This window comes from Zootoca vivipara, chromosome 3, assembly GCF_963506605.1.
Source record: "Zootoca vivipara chromosome 3, rZooViv1.1, whole genome shotgun sequence".
Lineage (NCBI taxonomy): Eukaryota > Metazoa > Chordata > Lepidosauria > Squamata > Lacertidae > Zootoca > Zootoca vivipara.
In genome coordinates this window covers 5,014,289-5,036,159 of record NC_083278.1, presented here as the reverse complement: position 1 = coordinate 5,036,159, position 21,871 = coordinate 5,014,289, and the positions used below count along the sequence as shown (strand labels likewise).

General features: G+C 44.0%; 1 protein-coding gene across 1 annotated transcript in view; it reads right to left on the bottom strand.

Annotated features, from left to right (window-relative positions):
• Window positions 1–4,301: 4,301 nt before the first annotated feature.
• Window positions 4,302–21,871, bottom strand: part of COL4A1 (collagen type IV alpha 1 chain) — a 182,046-nt gene continuing 164,476 nt past the window's right edge. Inside the window, exons 47-52 of the mRNA XM_035110373.2 lie at window positions 16,271–16,369; window positions 15,692–15,904; window positions 14,780–14,957; window positions 10,744–10,858; window positions 6,247–6,419; window positions 4,302–5,203 (exon numbers count right to left, since the gene is read on the bottom strand). Coding sequence (XP_034966264.1) covers window positions 5,122–5,203; window positions 6,247–6,419; window positions 10,744–10,858; window positions 14,780–14,957; window positions 15,692–15,904; window positions 16,271–16,369 — 860 coding nt within the window. The 3' untranslated portion in view covers window positions 4,302–5,121. The remainder of the gene's footprint in view (window positions 5,204–6,246; window positions 6,420–10,743; window positions 10,859–14,779; window positions 14,958–15,691; window positions 15,905–16,270; window positions 16,370–21,871) is intronic.

Genomic DNA, 21,871 nt, shown 5'->3' with positions numbered 1-21,871 from the left:
TCTTTATTCCCTAGTTTGCAACGGGAATTTATTCCCTAGTTTGCAACACAGGGCCCAAAAACGCGTTCTCAGGTGTCGCGCTCCAACACCCCCAGTTCTCAAACCGGTGGTACTGGCTCTCGCTCTTCAGTCTCTCCCCTTAGGTCTGCTCAGTCTATTACAGATTGTCCTAGGCTACAGTCTTCTCAGGGCCAATCAGGAACATGTCAGGAGGCTGCGGGTTCCGAGTCGTCCGTGGATGAGGAGGTTCCTTGTTCTTTGGCGGGCGCAGGCCACGGGATGATGAAGAATGCCAATGTGGAGGAAAGGCTATGACTCAGGTATGTCTTCAGATTCCGAGGCAGACATTCCGATGGAGGACTACTGGGGGATCGGGGAGGATCAGGCAGGACTCCCTTTGTGGGTGCACAAGAGATGAGCGAGCTCCCATTGGAAATCGTTCAATGGCACACTGGAGTGGAAGGGGGGAGTGCTAGTGGCGGACGTGAAGTCCGCTACTAACTCTGACATTGACATCATTCTGGGGTCCCATTTATCCAATAGGAAATGGGAAAAGATACTAAATGGGGATTATATTGACATTTTCACCCTTTTACCACCTGCACAGATGTTGGGAAAAGAGGAGAAGAGAAAACAATACGGCAGGTGTAGGTATAGGTCCCCCCGCGCTGAGCGCACATTTGAGAATTGGCTGGATGGTATCCATATATGGGCAGCGGTGATCCCTGCGGCATACCCAAAGAGAACAATGCACTTATGGGCTTATATAGCTGATGGCTTATGCCATGGCGGGGGAGGCAGCAGCCTTAAATTACGATGAGGACTTTCATAGAAATGCCTCACAGAATGCAAAGACACGTTGGGACCTGAGACATCAATATTACTGGAGCAATCATGTGGTGCCGTATGTTGAGAAGAAACAGGCGGAGCCCCCTAAACCTAGTCGATTTGAACCCAGGAGGGATCCGCGCCGTAGGGTCTGTTGGGAATACAACAAGGGCCTTTGCAAAAGGCCTAATTGTAAGTACATGCACGAGTGTGAAAAATGCTTAGGCCAGCACCCAGGGGTCTCCTGCTACAAGGGGAAGCAGTCCTTTCATGGCGGGAGGGGGAATTCGCACCAGGGCTCCAGGAATCCCCCGGGGGCCTCCCAAGGAGCAGCCGCTGGCCAAAATAGGTATTAATAGGTCACTATCCATGGCTTGATTCCTTGAAATCATTTATACCATTACCCTGATAGAAGTGCAGCCAAATACCTTTGGGAGGGGTTCTCATCAGGCTTTAGAATCCCTGTACATACTCCACCCTTTACGGGTGATCCACCTAACCAAAAATCAATTCGTGAATGGCCAGACATTGCCCTAAAGAAAATTAATAAAGAGATTGCAGCCGGACGGGTTGCTGGCCCCTTCTCTGCACCGCCCATAGCAATATTGACATAATTGGGCATTGAACTTGATACACTAGCGCAAATGTCTCGCTTGCCAAGGGACAAACTAATGGCCCTCAAAGAATTAATTCGGCAGCTTCTCCCCCTTAAAAGGGTTACACTCAGGCAGATTCAATCACTTCTGGGACACCTGCAGGGTGATATTATGGGGTGCCCATTTTGTTTGCTTCTGGCTAGACTTACAGTAGGTTTAAAGCAGCCTTTCCATAGGGTTCGCTTACCGCGAGGGGTCAAAGCTGACCTCGAAGCTTGGCTAACATACCTGGAGGGCTTTAACGGAGTATCCTTATGGCAGGACAATTTGAACTTGCGGGCCGATTTTCAGGTGCAATCCGATGCGGCGGGTTCCGTAGGTTTTGCAGTATATTTCAGGGGCCAGCGATGGCCTACCTGTTGGCAAGGCACATATATCACGCACGATTTAATATTCTTATAATTCTTCCCAATAGTGGTGGCTGTACACTTGTGGATGGATGACTTCAGGAATCGTCGGGTCTGCTTCTGGACGGACAATCAAGCAGTGGTCAGCGTTTTATCGAGGGTGTCAGCCCTCCTGCGTCATTTTGTGTTATGCTGTCTGGAATTGAACATGCAAATTTCTGCCAAATTTGTGCCAGGGCTGAATAATGATATCACGGATTCTTTGTCTCGTTTCCAGATGGACCGTTTCCATTTGTTAGCACCAGAGGCGCATCAGTGGCCAGAGCCGTTCCCGGAACACCTATGGAGCCTTGGGAGCGCGAAATCCTAAAGGGAGTATTAGCATCGGTGGCCCCCTCCACGCTCAGCTCTTACAAACGAGCGTGGGCAGATTTTACTCAGTTTAGGCTCAGAGGTTCCTCCTCTCTTGCCGAGGGTTCCCCCAACTAAGAAGGAGGTCTTACAATACTTAGTTCATTTGAGAGAGTTGGGTTGTGCTGCAAAGACACTCAATATTCATACTGTGGCTATTTCCTTTTTCTGTAAGTCTCTTTATTCCATCGACCCATGAGACAATTTTCACGTGTGCAGAGCTATGGAGGGCTGGCGCAGGCTTCAGCTGCCGACCAGTGATCCTAGGAGACCCATCACACTTGATTTATTATGTCGGATCCACAAACAGCTCAGGAGTCTCTGTTGGTCCAAATTTGAAGCGCGACTCTTCTCCACGGCTTTTTCTATAGCCTACTTCGAAGCACTTAGGTTTGGCGAGGTGGTATGTTAGGACCACCCTGACGGAACCACTTGGGGTATTATGGTGCAGGACGTATCGCTGTCCAGTTCTCAAACTCTAGTTCATATTTTACATTCCAAAACAGATCAGAAAAGGAAAGGTGCCACCATTTGCCTCCTGGTGACAGGTGGCAGGGGACCTTGCACAGTGAAGGACACTAGGCGCTTCTTTTATTTGAGGCCAGCTGGCCCAGGGCCACTGCTAATTCATCAGGACAGCTCCAGACTCACACGTCATCAATTCACGCAGGTTTTGCGCAAGGCCATTGCCTCTTGTGGCCTTAACGTGGGTGACTTCTCTGCCCATTCATTCCGAATTGGCGTCGCTACCCCTGCAATGCAACTAGGGCTGTCATCTGAAAGGATTCAAGACCTTGGGAGGTAGAAGTCTAATGCTTACAAAGGGTACCTGTGGGCCACACATTAGCTTTGGCGGTCAGTCTGATCCCCGTCATCCTCTTTTCCAGGTTGTCATCACGTGAGTGTCTGGATAGCTGGGCACAGCATAATTTACTTGGGAGTGGTCTCAGCCTGCCAGGAAATGTTGAAGTGTCCTGGATTACTAGGAGGGGAATGCAGTGGAACGAACTCCTGCCAGCCATCCAGGCCAGGGCTGCTTCACTGGGGGCCCCCTGACGCCTTGGTCATACAACTCGGGGAAAACGACTTAGCTTACCGGAACGCCGTTGATTTGAAGTGGAATATTTTCCAGGACTTTGACAAGCTTTTGGTTGCCTATCCAGGGCTGACCCTCCTGTGGTCTTCTTTGCTTGAGAGGCGCTCGTGGCGTGATGGCCGTTGCCCCAATGCTTTGAACAAATCAAGGAGGCTCCTGAACTCTTTTGTGGCTCGCAGGGTGCTATAACTGAGTGGACAGGTTGTCCAGCACCCAGATTTAAAACGCAGTGAAGCATCCCTTTACCGTAATGATGGCGTGCATCTCTCAACAGTAGGAAGCGATATTTGGTTAGACGACATGATTAGGGGTATAAGACATTGGTTGCGGGTGTGAGGGTATTGGCGACGAGCCTTTGGATGGGCTCGATTGGCGGTTAGGCACTGGATATTACAATAAAAGATGAAAGGGGGGGGCAGGTAGCACCATCACCTGCCCAGGAAATGGAGGAGTATTCCGTTAAAGGTTTCTGGGGGCGGGGCCAGGGCCACAAGGCACGCCCCTAACGGTGATCACAGGAGGAGTTTTAGTTGATGTACATCACTGAGCTCCTTCCTGGTGGTTAACTTCTCCCAGGCTTCAACACACGGGTTGGAGTCAGACATAGTTGGTTAGGATCCAATGCCTAAGCCAATACCGCTCAACATCCGTAACCAATAAAGTTGTGGCCTTTTCACCCATTAAAATCTATATTTTGTGTCTTGTGTTTTATTTCCATTGGGAAGGAGGGACATTGCCACACAATGCATAAAAAAACACAGTAATTTTTGTGTGTGAAAACATTAATGGGATGAAATATTTGTTTGGTACTTCTACTTCACTGAAACAATATGAATGGGTATAGGTAAGCAACTTTTCTTTGGTACCTGTTCTTTCCTATACATATTGTTGTGTATCTGAAATAAAAAAAGACCTGAGTTTATATGTATTGTACGTACACATCTTATTAAAAACAAGAGACCATTGTTAAAACAAAGAGCTTTATTACAAATTATATTTTTTATGAAGTATACAGTCAAGTAAGTTTCCTATAAGGCCTTTATAAATTTTGTTGGCTTGATTATAATGATGCAATCTATTTTAGACATAAATGTCTAAAATATCAGCATACTTTATAGAAACCCAATAAATAAATACATCAGACCATTCTGTATTCCACAGGAAAACAACAAAAATGCAATATAGAACATGAGGGCATATTCATTTCATTGATCAGCAAGAATTATGTTTCTTCTTGCATGCAGGCTCCTTAATGCCATACACAATTCAGTCAAGAAAAAGTGTTTGTATGTCAGTATCCTCTGTTATGTCCATAAGGAATATTGGTGCTTAATCATTCTCTTTCCCCAGAACTCTTCTTTACATTAGTATTAATTTGTACAACAACCTTAAGTATATTAAAAAGAGCCTGAGAATTCAAGATAGAATGATAAAGTAATTCTATATATAATAATGCACAGAAATTGAAAAGGGGCATTACACACCTGAGGCAGAGCTGTGTATCCCTCTTAGCACCTTTGGGGTTTTTTGGGGGGGGGATTTAGAGTATCAGTGCATCACATTCATTTATAAGATAATGTTTATTCAAAAGTGATATTTGAAGCGTATCATCTTCATCTTCAGCAAGTAAAGAGCCAAGAAAGTAGAGTTTCGTTAGGCAGGATCCTGTAAGGCACTTGACAGTTTTCATGCTGGGTGACAATGAGGTACATAGAATATATGTCTAAGCTTCACGCTGTTAACACAATAGCACCATATTGTGATATTAGGTACAACTGGAATCTCATGTTCTTCTCATACATACTTGGCAACGGCTAACATTTGAGTGTAGATCTCCTGCTTTTAGTGTGGAAGGAGTAGGTTTCCTGAAAATTAAAAACAAAAAAGCTATAAGTGACCAGTGAAGAAAATTGTTTTGAAGGAACTCAGTTACTGAGCTTAGTCACATACTGAAACTGTCAGATCATAACTAGGATGCTTTCTATAATGAAGTGATTTAAAAGGACAGAAATTAATGAGCTTAACCTCTGTCTCCTTCTTGAAGCCAGTTCTTAAATTTTAGGAATTCCTACTCCTATGGGATTGATTCCCACACTATTCCTTGATACTGTCCTTGAAAGTAATCACAATGACATAGCTTCCTGACATAGCTTCTTGTATTCAAAGTACAATATTTAAGTTACCACATGGAAGTGGAACATGAAAGAACTATCCCTAAAATAGACAATGAAAGCACTTGATAAGGAGCTCTTGACAAGTCGCATTAGACCAATGAAGTGATTTGGGTTGTAATGCTCAGGGCACAATGGCATAGCATGAGGGGCTGGGGGGCCATGGCATTGAGGGCCATTGTGACCATGGGCCCCCACGACAGGCTCCCTCATTAGACAGCTTCCCTGCATGACACCTCAATGCCGCCAGTTGGCCACAGTTCCATTCCTGGGTCAGGCCCCTCTCCTCAACTGGGCTGCGGTGTGCAAGTGTACTCCGCACACTGCTTTGTGAGGCGAGCCACAGCAGGCTCCCTCTGCTTCTGTCCTCTTTGGGGATGTGCCTCTGCTGCTATCTGAGCACACTTCTGTTCCTGACCCATAACTGGCTGTAATGCACTTCTTCTCTAGGCTGAATCTGTATCAGGTCCAAAGTAATAGTTTGAGCAAAATATGCATTAAAGCATGCAGACAACTTGTATCTGAACTGTGATTGCAGTGGGAATCTGACTGATAGAATCTGGTCAGGTAGAAGCACAACAGAAACAAACCAAAAAAAGGACAAAAATGCAAAGTAAGTTCACTCTGTCACATCTAGTTACTGGTACATTAATTGTAACTATTTAAAAAGCTGATTTCAAATGCATTTTTATATCCTTGTGCAGGTATTGTCAATGCAGAAGATGCTCCCAACTTACTTGAACATTTCATTTCTCTCAATAGTTGCAAGCCAGAAGCTATAAGCATTTGCATAATAATTGCAGGTGCCCTTGCCATGGCATTCTATGAAGGGAGCACTGCGGAACTCTTCCAGACAGGAACCTGGAGATGCCAGAGCTTGCCCCGAGCCCTCTGCACCAGCACTGGTGTGCTGCCAAAAATACAGGTTATGCATCAGTTGATAAGAAAATATTGTTGTTTTTAGTTACATATAATTCAACAGTACATTTAGTATTTAATAACAATTCAGTGGGGTAAATAACTGTTATTTGTATTCTATAGATGGGACTAGAAGCTGAAAATAGTTATTTTTACCAATTTAGCTGTTACATTTAAATTATGGACACAAGAAATGCAAAAATATTTTGTGTATCTGATGCATCAGGTGAAGTGGACTCTAGTCTCTGAAAATTTATATTATAATAAAATTTGTTTGTCTTTAAGATGCCACAAAGCTTATTGCCAACTCTGAACAGTACATCCTACACAATGGTTGACGGCACAGTCTTTTCTGATATGAACCTATTAGTGGAGCCCTCCATGTGCCGCCTCTGAGGGACATTTGGAGAAAGCTGACAAGGGATTTATGAAACCCTTTCCCAGTGAGGCCTGCCTACTGCCAATGTCACCAGGTGAAAATCTCCCTCTGTTCCAAGGCGTCCAATGGCATGTGATGGGCTGCTGTTGTTTTTCTTACTGATTTTTTTTCCAATTTCCAATTCAAAGTTTATTGCGGCTATAAGCCCATATAAACATAAAAACATAAAGCATAAAAGCACAGAGCAGAAAGCATAAAAGCACAAAATTCACAAGGAACACAACCACGGCCATCCAAAATAACCATAAACACAGGAATATTAAGGCAAAAGTCGAAAGGATAACAGAAGCCTTTAATGGTCGTGTAATTGACCAATTCGCCTTTTTGGGGACAGAACAGAGTTTAAAAACCTTACCACCTGCAAGGTTGTATGAGGATCATTGTCTTGCAAGATTAGGACAAGGTGTGACTCTACTGGCAAACCAACCAATTTCTGAATTATTGGTCTTAGTAGGTTTGCCCGAGCATCTCTGTGCAACGGACATGTAAAAATTATATGATGGAGGGATTCCGTCGACTTATTGTCGCAAGCGCATAAAGCAGAAACTAGACCCTTGGAGAATCTATGTCTCAAAACATTGGAGGGAAACACATTAAACCTCGCTTTAATAAACACAAATTGGTGGGAAACAGTGGAAAGGGAGGATAGATATGTTGGAATATGGTGTATTGGAGTAATGCCTATGTTCCGAGGTGAACAGCCCCCCCCCCACCCAACGTGGAATTATGTTGTAACTCAATGTCATCCAGTCTTTGGTTGATAAGTCTTTTTGCTGGAACAAGATCTAATTTTAGGGAGTCTGCAGGGGAGATTCCAAAGAGCAAGAGTTTGGAGTGGATTTTGCTGGTCACAAAGCTTATTGCCAACTCTGAACAGTGACTTACAGTACATCCTATACAGATACCACAATGGTTGACAGCACAGTCTTTTCTGATATGAACCTATTAGTGGAGCCCTCCATGTGCCGCCTCTGAGGGACATTTGGAGAAAGCTGACAAAGCCTTTCCCAGTGAGGCCTGCCCACTGCCAATGTCACCAGGTGAAAATCTCCCTCTGTTCCAAGGTGTTCAATGGCATGTGATGGGCTGCTGTTGTTTTTCTTACTGATCATAAATGCTTTGATTTGTTTTTTAATTGTTCATGCTGCCAGTTTTTATTTTGCTTATAAGGTGTGTACTTTTAGTATTCTATGGATTCATGCTGATTCCTCCTTGGTTTTATATCTTGATAAGTTGGGCCATTTTTGAGAAGGGGACTCCAAAATTTAATTAAAAAACAACAACAAAAAGCATTAAATTTTACCTAGAAAAAAGTACCACTATGTTCAAATTAGGCTTACCCTGTATTAAACGTGCAACCACAAAAGCACATGGTGCTCAAAGCCCAGGTTTTACCACCCACCCCACTGGCTATCAAATAGAAATTCATTAAAGGTACATTTTAAGATAATTCTGTGGTTGCTTTACCCATCCAACACAAGCTAGTGTCCTGGAGACCACCCACCATGGAAACCAGGATCAGGATACCATTGACACTTCGAATCAAAATGCCTAATGACTCCTCTCAGTGGCAAACAGCACGGAGGACAAGGTTGTGCTCTATGACATCATAGTGCAAGGACCATAAGACTGAAGCAATCTCCCAATGTGCAAGCAGGAGTGGAAAAACTGTGAAAGAGAGCTCCTAATAGCCACCCCACAGAGCCAGTCCAGGAGTCATGACCAGGACTGGCTATGACAATGCTATCAAAAGTTGTCGAGAGATCCAGAACCAGAGTCCCACTCTTCTCATTCCAGTCTCAGTACCAGGGTGACCAGAGCTTAGCTTACCAAGGTATGGCCCTCAAATTGTGCATGCACATCCGCTTAGTTATTTGTTCTGTCCTAATATCTATGCATTTCAGGGGCTTTATATATTTGCATTTTTAAAATATTGTCATAAAGTTAATGTTATTGTTATTAAAATGCAACCAATTTCTTTTGAGCTTAAAAGAAGTTGGGGAAGGGGCAATAAGGAAGGAAAAGCTCTGAATTCCTCATTATTTTCCAAAGGTATTTACACTTTGTGTCTTCTATTTTTTTCTATTATTTCAAGGTTTTTACTGAAGTGAGCTACTTTCCTTTTTTATTTAATTTTTATTAAAGATTTTCTTGTGTAACAAAAAAGTACATATAGTGTCTTCACTTTCAATTCATAGAGTCTTTTTCATTGTTCATTTACATTTTGCAGTTGGGGAAGAAGAGAGGGAGAGATAGCAGGGATAATGATCTTTCATTCTATTGCATGGTGTTTGTGCAGGGTTTTTGTGTCAGCATCACTTGAATAGGTCCTTTATTTATTTATTTATTTATTTATTTATTTATTTATGTTGAGAGATTATTTTGAGAGATTAGAGGGTCCAGAGCTTCGCTGCTTGCATTCAGTTGCTTGCAGTGTGGTTTGTTTTTGTGGGGGGGGGGCTTGTTGGATCAACCCTATTGATTTGTCTGCTGTTTACGGGGGTGGGGTGGGGGGTAGGACATTGTCTTGTTGTGCCACATGTGTGACAAGACCTCTCCTCCTTGTAGAGGGGAGGAGTTGCGAGTGGGAGCCGTTTCCCGCACTTGCAGGGGGGCGTGTTCGGCTGGCAAATACTGGGGAGCAGAGCCTGGCGGCATTTAAGCAGCAGCAAATACTGGCGGCTGGCAAATACTGGGGGGCAGAGCCTGGCGGCATTTAAGCAGCAGCAGCGGTGCCAATTCTCCTCTCAGTTTCCTGCATGCATCGGATCTGCAGCAGATCAAGACCTCGCCAGGATCACGGATTAAGACCCCTTCGAGATCAAGATCCATTCAAGCTTGCTCCGAGGCTTCCAATTTCAGCGCAATTGTTGAGCGGCTGCTGGTTGCAGACTTTGCTCTAATCGGGACGTTTGGAGTCGAGCTGGTGTGGGGAAGCGCATCCAGGGGCTTCAAATTTTGAGCATTCCTCTCTCTTCCCCTGCGTTTGAGTCCCTTTATTGCTCTGTGTCCCCACCTGCCCATATTGCCGCTGCTGCTTGTGACCCTCTTCCTTGGCCATCAACCCCCTCCTTTGGGTATCCCGTTAAAGGGATCCGGCAGTCATGGATCCTGTCCAATGCCCCTGATGGTGGCGGGGGGGGGGGCCATGGCACAACCCCTGGTGACGTCAGGGGAAGCTTTCAGTTGTATTTGCATCAACAAGCTCCTCCCACTGGTTGTTAACCCCAAAGTGACTCACCGCCGGACAGGGTGGAGTCAAGTGTTGTGCTCTTGTCCAGTGCCTGAGCCAATACCACTCACATGCTGTAACCAATAAAGTTGTGGCCTTATTTTGCCCATTAACCTAAAATCATGCACCCTTGTGTTTTATTTAGTCCACGCAAGTGGCGGGTCATAGACTTGCAAAGGCTACACCGGCGCGAAGGCTGCCTCCTTTGTTTGTCCCTGTGCAAGTTTGAGTTCGTTGGTTAACTGCTTTACTCTTTGTGTTGTTCCAGGTCACACAATCAAAGCAGTGGCATCCACAGCAATACAGCACTTAATGGGGATAGGCACAATTGCTGTTGCCCTCTAAGGTAAGTTCTGAAACCCAGTTTAGTTTCACCACACATCTTGCCCCAGTGGCAGAAGTGTGGATGAACTCAGAAAATCAAAGTCCATTCAATTTATTCCCTACGAAATGGCAGCTTGCATGGTCACCAGGCTCACCCTGAAGAAATCTGGACAGCTAGACAAGCAAAAATAGAACTTTAAAAGGGAACTTGCTCATATGTCTTAAAAAGAATGGGTTATTTTTAGATTGTGTGAAAAAGAATGGAACATGGAGTAGTAGAAATAGAATTAAATGAATTGTCCTGATTCAGGTATAATTTACCATCACAAAGGAGTAGCCTATCCACAGCGATCTCCATCCTTCTGGACATGGCGGAATTTGAATTGTTTGACTGTGAACTGCCATCACCATTGCAGTCGCTTCACATACAGCACACCTGAGAAAAGTATAATGCAAAGTTGAAAAAATACATATAGATTGAATACCCTTCAAAGCAGCGGCGTAGCTAGCTTCCTGGCCACCTGGGGTAGCAAACCCGAAGGCAGCCTGCCAGGGGGTGTGGCGTCCGTAGCACATATATGTCGCTCGTCACAACGCGTGTGCGCTATGGACACCCCCGCGACAAACCTTTCCATGCAGGGAGGAGGGAGGAGGGAGGAGGGAGGAGGGAGGCACAGCAGCCCCATGCATCCCTTCTCCCTGCACGGAAAGAAAGCGGCAGCCGCTTACACATGTGAGGTGAGGCTCAGGTTGGTGGCCTTGACCCCCCCCTGACCACATCCAGCTGGGATGAGGGGGCCATGAGGGGGGAGTAGAGTTTAAATTTCCCTCTCTCTCACCCCACTGTCTTGTCCCTTTTTGGTTTTGGATTTTAAAGGGGGGGAGGTGTTGTTCATGTGACATCCTTTCTTTCCTCTGACTTCACCTCCACACCCCCATCATGTTGTGTTTGGGGAGAAATGGGCAGGGTGGAGTTACATTTGGGGGGGGCCACCAAGGCATTTACCCAGAGCAGGGGGCATGAGAGGAGGGGGTTCCACACCCGTCTTTGGCCCATGATGTGGGTCTCTTCTCTTCCTCTCCTCTCCTGCTTTCCTTCATGGCTTTGGTGCGCTCACACATCTACCCTCCCCCCCATAGAAACAGGACCATTTGTTCATTAGGCACATATATTGCCTCCCTCAAATGTCATCTTGGCAGGTGGAGATGCACTTACACAAGTAGGACATGAAACAACACAGTGTTTGCTGTGAGAGAAGGAAAAAAGCAAATCTCTATCCACTTTCTCTTGACACTATGTATTAGCGGATACACCTCTACTGTGTCTTCTCTTAACTTTCCTTTTTTTATAACTAAAAAGTTTAACCTTTCTGTTTTCTTTCCTGTTTTCTTTCCTGTACTGAATTTGTTTAATAAATAAATATATTAAATCTATTAACAGTACATTTAATTATATATATTTAATTATTGTGTATATTAAATAATATTAATAGTTCAGCTGGAATATCATCACTTCCACTGGCCTTGTTATTAGCAATGCTTTCTAAGGCCCATTTGACTTCACTCTCCAAGATGTCTGGCTCAAGGTCAGCAACCACACTACCTGGGGTGTACGAAATATCCATACCTTTCTGGTATAATTCCTCTGTGTATTCTTGCCACCTCTTCTTGATGTCTTCTGCTTCTGTTAGGTCCTTTCCACTTTCGTCCTTTATTATTGTAATGTTTGTACAAAATGTTCCTTTCATGTCTCCAATTTTCTTGTACAGTTCTCTGGTTTTCCCCATTCTATTGTTTTCCTCTATTTCTTTGCATTGCTCGTTTAAGAAGGCCCTCTTGTCTCTCCTTGCTAGTTTTTGGAAATCTGCATTCAGTTTCCTGTATCTTTCCCGATCTCCCTCGCATTTTGCTTGCCTCCTCTCCCCCGCTATTTGTAAGGCCTCGTTGGACAGCCATTTTGCTTTCTTGCATTTCCTTTTCATTGGGATGGTTTTCGTTGCTGCCTCCTGTATAATGTTACGAGCCTCCATCCATAGTTCTTCAGGCACTCTGTCCACCAAATCTAAATCCTTAAACCTGTTCCTCACTTCCACTGTGTATTCATAAGGGATTTGATTCAGATTGTATCTTACTGGCCCAGTGGTTTGTCCTACTTTCTTCAGTTTAAGCTGGAATTTTGCTAGAAGAAGCTGATGATCTGAGTTACAGTCAGCTCCAGGTCTTGTTTTTGCTGACTGTATAGAGCTTCTCCATCTTTGGCTACAGAGAATATAATCAATCTGATTTCAATGCTGCCCATCTGGTGATGTTCATGTGTAGAGTCGTCTCTTGTGTTGTTGGAAAAGAGTGTTTGTGATGACCAGCTTGTTCTCTTGACAGAACTCTATTAGCCTTTGCCCTGCTTCATTTTGAACTCCAAGGCCAAACTTGCCAGTTGTTCCTTTTATCTCTTGATTCCCTACTTTAGCATTCCAATCCCCTGTAATGAGAAGAACATCCTTCTTTGGTGTCATTTCTAGGTGTTGTAAGTCTTCATAGAATTGGTCAATTTCAGTTTATTCAGCATCGGTAGTTGGTGCATAAACTTGGATTACTGTGATGTTAAAAGGTCTGCCTTGGATTCGTATCGAGATCATTCTATCATTTTTGAGATTGCATCCCAGTACAGCTGTCACCACCCATTTCTTCTACGAGATTCTTGCCCACAGTAGTAGACATGATGGTAATCCGAACTGAATTCGCCCATTCCCGTCCATTTTAGTTCACTGATGCCATCTCCTTTTTGACCACATCCAGCTTACCGCCATTCATGGTTCTTACATTCCAGGTTCCTATGCAATATTTTTCTTTACAGCATTGGACTTTCCTTTTGCTTCCAGGCATATCGGCAACTGAGCGACCTTTCGGCTTTGGCCCAGCCGCTTCATCAGCTCTGAATCTACTTGTACTTGTCCTCCGCTCTTCCTCACTAGCATGTTGGATGCCTTCCGACCTGAGGGGCTCATCTTCCAGCGTCATAACTTTTATATGCCTGTTGTTTTTGTCCATGGAGTTTTCTTGGCAGGGATACTGGAGTGGGTTGCCAGTTCCTTCTCCAGGTGGATCACGTTTAGTCAAAACTCTCCACTATGACCTGTCCATCTTGGGTGGCCCTGCATGGCATAGCTCATAGCTTCTCTGAGTTATTCAAGCCCCTTCGCCACGACAAGGCATTGATCCATGAAGGGGACACTTTATGATATGGAAATTTAATTCAGTGTGGGGTCTGTGTCAAAATACTATAGTGGCGAACTTGGTCTGAGAGGTTGGACCACTCTGGTTTAGAGGTTTGATTGGGTGTTATGTTGCTGTTATTATTGCCCTAAGTGTTTTAAATTGTTTTCAACTGCTTTATTACTTATGAGTTGTTGTTTTTTAAATTTGGGTTTTTGTTTTTCCCCCCTAAATAAAGGCCAACCTAGCAGTTTGAAAGCACATCAAAGTGCAAGTAGATAAATAGGCGGGAAGGTCAACGGTGTTTCCGTGCGCTGCTCTGGTTCGCCAGCTCAATTCGGGGGGGGGCTCATGGACCGGTTAAACGACCCCCGTGGGCTGCTTCTGGCCCATGGGCCTTAGGTTGCCTACCCCCATCCTAAACAGCCTCAGCCCAGTATACCTGAAGGAGTGTCTCCACCCCCATCGCTCAGCCTGGACACTGAGGGCCAGCTCCGAGGGCCTTCTGGTGGCTCCCTCACTGTGAGAAGTTACAGGGAACCAGAGGACCTCAGTAGTGGCACCTGCCCTGTGGAATGCCCTCTCATCAGATGTCAAGGAAATAAACAACTATCTGACTTTTAGAAGACATCTGAAGGCATCCCTGTTTAGGGAAGTTTTTAATGTTTGATGTTTTATTGTATTTTTAATATTTTTTTGAAAATATTTTGGAAACCCAGCCAGATGGGCAGAGTATAAATAAATAAATATTCTTATTCTTCTTATTATTACAAGTCCAGACTGAGAGGCAGGAGCTGGAGAGGAAGGGGGGGGGTTTCTGTGCTGAGCTTCAGGCTCCATACGGTGTGCTCCACCAGTGGACTGGTGGAAGCAAGTTCCCCCTCAAGGTTGCAAGGCTATGATTGGCTGGCATCTCTGCTCTGCTCCACCTGACTTGTCCTGTGCCTTCCACTACCTGATTTTTCTATCCCTCTCTGAGCAACAATCCACCTGCCACCCACATATCCTTGGCCTGAACATCTGGATAGCGAGGGAGCTCCTTTCAACTGCTCTGGAATACATTTATCAAATTGTGTTGCAATGTCTGGAGAAATGGAAAATCTTCATATAGGAATTTGTAAATATGAAATTTCTCAATGCTTACCGACTGATGAAAGGCCTGATGTTGTCTCCTGTAATAGGAGCCATACTCATTGGCATTGGCTCAGGGGTAGATAACCAGTAAGAATAATCATTCCTTGAGGCAAAATTGCATACATTGTTAATGTTGCAGAACAAGAAAGGCATTGTGCTGAATTTACGTAGACAGCTCCCAGCTGTGCCTAAAATAGCAAAAATAAAAGATGGTTTGTTTTTTTGTTTTTGTTTTTTTACAAAAAAAATGGTTTTCTATAAAACCAAAGCAATTTATACAAGGCTAGAGAACTATGGTCAGGATTCAGCTAATGAGCCCTAGAAGGACTGCACAAGGATTTCTGCATAGACATGGATCTTCCCCTCCTCTCCATGTCCCTCTGAAATTGTGGGGAGAACCCGCAGAACAGCATACAGGTGGAGAAGAGGGAAGGTTGGGGATTGTGGGCTAAAATGCCATTCCTAAAAACTGATGAAAATATGCTTGGGCTTTTGAAGCAGCAAACAACTGGGCACAGCTGCTCTGCTTGTGAGGTCTGGGCTTAAGGTGGCTGTTTTTATTTTGGTTAAAGAAAATAAAATAATTTTAGGTTTTCACATTTTCCAAATTATTCTTGGAATAATGAATTAAAATGTTACATTCTGTGAATGTACGCAGCGCAGTGGGGGATGAACAAGTACAGGAAGAACACAGGTTCAAGTGACAGGTTAAGACTTCCCCAAACAGCCCAGGATCCCATTGATCCAGACTGGCTTTTTGAGGCAGAAAGGAGCTTAATGGCACCTTTTAGATGCTGCAGCAGTTGACAAAACGAAATTGTCCACTACAATTTTACTCGATTTAGGGAAGGCAATTGCAACAAAGGTGTTTTTCTCTAATGTAATATGCTCATTTGACTCAATTTGTTTTGTGCTCTCTTACCCAAGTCCTGACCATGGGCCCGTTCGTTTCCTTGTACATAAAGCAAAGAATAGCCGTGGAACATCAGTCTTGTTCCAGATGGGCAGGTTGGCTCCTCTGTGCTTTGGCTGTGCCTGGTCACAAGGAAACCGTGAGCTACAGAGGGACTCCCTGGTGGACCCATTGACCCTGGCATGCCTTCAGGACCAGGTGGGCCAGGAAAGCCTCTAGGACCTGCAAGAGAAAAATCTAAGACAGTTAACTGACAGTGAATTTGTATGTACCTCCCACAGAGCCAAACCATGGCTGAGCATGGAAACAATGGGGCACATTTAAAAGTAAACATACATGGATTGGCAATGTTTGTGTTACACAGCAGTAAATCTAAACACACTTACCTGGGAATAAGTACCACTGGGACTAACTTCTGAATAAATGTGCCTTTAAATAATAAATCATTGCGCTTGACTTATTGAAGTCTCTGTTAAACTCCTTAGGGTTTGGCACTGGACTACATACAGAACATAGCAACCCAGAAAGATGGGTGGGGTAAAAATAAAATCATCATCATCATCATCAATGGAAGAAGATTGGACTTGCCTGGAGGACCAGCAGGACCAGTTTCTCCTTTCTGACCAGGCATTCCATCAAATCCCGGAGTGCCTGGGAGACCAGTCACACCCACAGGTCCTGTTACACCTGTTGAAATAAGGATGTGTCTTTACAGTGGATTTATGGAGTCGCTCTCATTTGAAATAAGATGTACAATGGGCAAACCAGTATTCTAGACACCTGGGGAGCAGCTTCCAAGTGTGTACAGAGAATTGCTACATCAGTAGTGGGATCTGGATCCAGCCAGTGGGGTGGATCCTTATCTTCCCCACCCACCATGGGCCTGTTTTTATCCACACCCTATTTTCACTTCTTTATATACTTCGTGGTACTAAAAAAGGTAAAGGTAAAGGACCCCTGGACGGTCAAATGTGACTATGGGGTGCAGCACTCATCTTGCTTCAGGCCGAGGAAGCCAGTGTTTGTCCACAGATAGCTTTCCAGGTCATGTAGTCAGCAACTACTTCAAGTGCTGTTTACCTGCTCGCCCAAGTGTTATTTATTCATTGACTTGCACTGGTGTGCTTTTGAACTGCTAGGTTGGCAGAAGCTCAACACCCGTTGTGTGGATTTGAATTGCCGACCTACCGATCAGCGGGTACAAGAGGCTCAGTGCCGCTCACCATTGTGGGGCTGGCTGGAGTGGGCATGTGGTGTGAGATGGAAGGAGGCAACACTGAGCATGTATGTGATGTGGGAAGAGGGAAATGGAAGCAGAGCCATGGCAACTGTACAGAGACCCCTAAATAGAACCCCTTCTCTGCCCAGCAAATGCCTATTTTTCCCTGGCACAGCCCTATTTCAGGTTGCAGAGTGTGGGATAAGTAAGAAAGCTGTAGAATCCCCACTCCCTCCAACTCTCATCTGCTGCAGCTACCCAACTTCCACCATCACTTCCTGGGGCCCCACCATTGGCAACCACTGGGCAACGGAGCTTCTCTCTCTCTCTTTCTCTCTTTTTGCAATGCATCTTTATTGATTTCTTTAAAAACAAACATTCATGAAATCACTTTGTAACTTCTCGATTTTCCTGTAACTAAACATGTGATTCTAAAACATAAGAAAATAAAATGTGCACTTCATCTGATTCATTTGTACTCCATTTGCACCCTTCTTACTTGGGTCCTTTGTTTTACTTAGTTGAATGCCCCTCATAATGCATCTACTGTATATATTTGGTCATCTAATTTTTCCACTGTATTTTAATATTTTTCCTTACAGGAGTTGTTCTAAACCAGTCAAAATTTTTATTTATCCATGGTAGTCTTTCAAATACTGTTTAAATGTATTACAATCATTTTTGAATTTTTGCTTCGTTTGATCTCTTATCTGCCCTGTCAGCTTATCCATCTCAGTGGACTCCATCAATTTAAGCAGCCAGTCTTTTTTTGTTGGCAAGGTCTCCATTTTCCAATTCTGAGCGATCAAAACTTTTGCTGCCGCGGTACCATACATGAATCCTTTCTTTAGATCTCTTGGTATATCACTCCCAATCATTCCCAAGAGAAATGCTTTGGGCTTTTGGTAAATAAGAGTTTGAACATCTTTTTTTAATTCATTGTAAACTAAATCCCAGTATTCCCTCATCTTTTTACATGTCCACCAAACACGATATGTTGTGCTTTTTTTGCATTCTCAACACCTGTCCGAATTTTTAAAATACATTTTAAATACATTTTTAAAATACATTAAATACATTAAATACTCGATGTTAGATACCACCTGTATAAAATCTTCATGTAGTAGCACTTGAATAGCTGTGAACTTAAGATCCTCCTTCCATAATTTCTCCCACTCTGACAACTGTATAGTATGACCTAAGTCCACTGCCCACTTCACCATGGCTGACTTTACCTCCTCACCCTTTACTGACCATTCTAATAAAATGTATACATTTTAGATAAAGTTTTCTGTTCACTGGGTATCAGGTCTTTCTCAAATCTTGAAAGCTCTTTGCTGAATCCCTTCTTTGTATCTAGCTTAAATAAATAACAAATTTGGTGATACACTAGCCAGCTTGTCACTTTATTTTTTATCTCGTCAAAATTTTAAAGTTTTAATTGATTATCTTCCTCCTGGAGAATTTCTTTATATGTTACCCAATTGTTTCTCATGTTAACCTTTTTTACAGTCACAGCCTCCATTGGTGATAACCACCACAGTGTTTTTTGCTCCAAAATACCCTTATTTTTTACCCAAACTGCACTAATGTTTGTTGGAAGCCGCCCAGAGTGGCAGGGGAAGCCCAGCCAGATGGGTGGGGTATAAATAATAAATTATTATTATTATTATTATTACATGGTTCGTAAATTCCCTATGACCCACGAGGGTCATCCAGTCCAACCCCCTCTAGTGGACGAATATTTTTGCCCAACATGGGATAGCTAGCTAGCAAGAGAGTAAACTTGAATAGAATATTGGGGATTGGGGGGCATAATCGATCGCATGAGGCAGCACACACTATTTGAATGGCAATGCCCATCAACTTGGGGACGACAACAGCCCCCTCAAATATTTTATTGGTGGGGTGAAGGGACCTTGGCCCCCACAAGTTGACTTCTGTGCTAGCAAGAAGTGAGCATGCTGACATGCTATTATTTCTCCATTTATTGCCCATGAAAAGTATGCTGCAGTTGCAAAACTGCGGCAACAACAGCAAATGTGAAGAGATCCAGGATTTAAAACTTCAAAGCCAAATTGAGAGTATCTGGGTCAAAATTAAGGGAGAGAAAAACAACAGTGATCTCATTGTGGGAGTTTACTATAGATCCCCAAGCCAAACTGAGGACACAGATGATGCCTTCCTGGAACAGATGGCCAAGCATTCCAAAGGAAGTGAGATAGTAGTAATGGGGGATTTCAACTATCCTGATATTTGTTGGATGTCAAACTCAGCCAAGAGCATAAGGTCGAACAGATTCCTCACTGGCCTTGCAGACAACTTCATTGTCCAGAAAGTGGGAGAAGCAACAAGAGGATCAGCCATTTTAGATCTGGTCCTAACCAATAGTGATGACTTGGTTAGTGGGGTAGAAGTGGCAGGATCATTAGGTGGGAGTGACCATGCTCTTCTGGAGTTTATTATCCAGCGGAAAGGAGCAACCAAGCATACCAAGGTCCAAATTCTAGACTTTAAGAAAGCCGACTTCAGAAAACTTAGGGAAACGCTGGGTGAAATCCCATGGACAGTAATACTAAAAGGGAAGGGAGTTCATGATGGTTGGGAGTTTGTTAAAAGGGAGATATTAAAAGCACAACTTCAGGCAATACCAATGAGACGGAAACATGGAAGGTGCCTAAAGAAGCCAGGCTGGCTATCTAAAGAACTTTTGACTGAGAAGATTTAAAAGGGATATGTACAAAAAATGGAAAAGGGGGGAAATCTCCAGAGAGGAATTCAAACATATAGCCAGCACGTGTAGAGACAAAGTCAGATAAGCTAAAGCACAGAATGAACTCAGGCTCGCCAGAGAGGTTAAAAGCAACAAAAAGGGCTTTTATGGGTATGTCCGTAGCAAAAGGAAAAACAAGGAAACAGTGGGGTCACTCAGAGGAGAAGATGGTGAAATGCAAACAGGGGACAGAGAAAGGGCAGAACTCCTCAATGCCTTCTTTGCCTCAGTCTTCTCCAAGAAAGAAAAAAACGCCCGACCTGAAGAATATGGAGCAGATGATTCAGCAGGGGAAACACAGCCCAGAATAAGTAAGGAGGTAGTACAAGAATACTTGGCTAGTTTAGATGTATTCAAGTCTCCAGGGCCAGATGAACTACATCCAAGAGTATTAAAAGAACTGGCAGAGGTGATTTCAGAACCACTGGCAATAATCTTTGAAAATTCCTGGAGAACAGGCGAAGTTCCAGCAGACTGGAGGAGTGCAAATGTTGTCCCTATTTTCAAAAAGGGGAAAAGAGAGGACCCAAACAATTACCGCCCAGTCAGCCTGACATCAATACCAGGAAAGATTCTAGAGCAGATCATTAAGCAAACAGTCTGTGAGCACCTAGAAAGAAACTCTGTGATCACTAAAAGTCAGCATGGGTTCCTGAAAAATAAGTCATGTCAGACTAATCTGATCTCATTTTTTGACAGAATTACAAGCCTGGTAGATGAAGGGAACGCTGTGGATGTAGCCTATCTTGATTTCAGCAAGGCCTTTGACAAGGTGCCCCATGATATTCTTGTAAAGAAGCTGGTAAAATGTGGGCTAGACAATGCTACCATTCAGTGGATTTGTAGCTGGCTTACTGACCGAACCCAAAGGGTGCTCATCAATGGCTCCTCCTCATCCTGGAGAGTAGTGACTAGTGGGGTGCCACAGGGTTCTGTCTTGGGCCCAGTCTTGTTCAACATCTTTATCAATGACTTGGATGATGGGCTTGAGGGAATCCTGAGCAAGTTTGCAGATGACACCAAATTGGGAGGGGTGGCTAACACCCCAGAGGACAGGACCACACTTCAGAATGACCTTAACAGATTAGACAACTGGGCCAAAGCAAACAAGATGAATTTTAACAAGGAGAAATGTAAAGTACTACACTTGAGTTTTGGTTGACCACAAACTTGACATGAGTCAGCAGTGTGATGCAGCAGCTAAAAAAGCCAATGCAATTCTGGGCTGCATCAATAGGAGTATAGCATCTAGATCAAGGGAAGTAATAGTACCACTGTATTCTGCCCTGGTCAGACCTCACCTGGAGTATTGTGTCCAGTTCTGGGCACCACAGTTCAAGAAGGATACTGATAAGCTGGAACGTGTCCAGAAGAGGGCAACCAAAATGGTCAAAGGCCTGGAAACGATGCCTTATGAGGAACGGCTTAGGGAGCTGGGTATGTTTAGCCTGGAGAAGAGAAGGTTAAGGGGTGATATGATAACCATGTTCAAATATATAAAAGGATGTCATATAAAGGAGGGAGAAAGGTTGTTTTCTGCTGCTCCAGAGAAGCGGACACCGAGCAACGGATTCAAACTACAAGAAAGAAGATTCCACCTAAACATTAGGAAGAACTTCCTGACAGTAAGAGCTGTTTGACAGTGGAATTTGCTGCCAAGGAGTGTGGTGGAGTCTCCTTCTTTGGAGGTCTTTAAGCAGAGGCTTGACAGCCATCTGTCAGGAATGCTTTGATGGCGTTTCCTGCTTGGCAGGGGGTTGGACTGGATGGCCCTTGTGGTCTCTTCCAACTCTATGATTCTATGATTCTATGAAATGGTGATGTAAACTCAACCTCGGTGACTTAATGGCCAACTGGGGTAGCAGCACCTGTTGGGATTTTTGCAAAAGGATGACAGACCAGATGAATCTTGGCCTTTTCCAGAAAGCCACATCTCTTGTTGCACCAGATTCCACTTTCAGGAGTCGCTTTACACAAATTAAGTGTTATGGAGATCCTTTATATGTTTCCCTGCTTTATAAAAATTTAAAACACATCAGTAGACTATGTGGCTGCTATTTGGGGGGGGGGTCACTGTTTCTCTTATTCTGCTTCTCTTATTCTGCTTCTATGCGATAGGCACAGGATAAGGTAAAATTTCTAAGACTTGTTGAAACCAGAAAGCTCTTTCCCTCCAAACTACGCTACTTGCCCCATC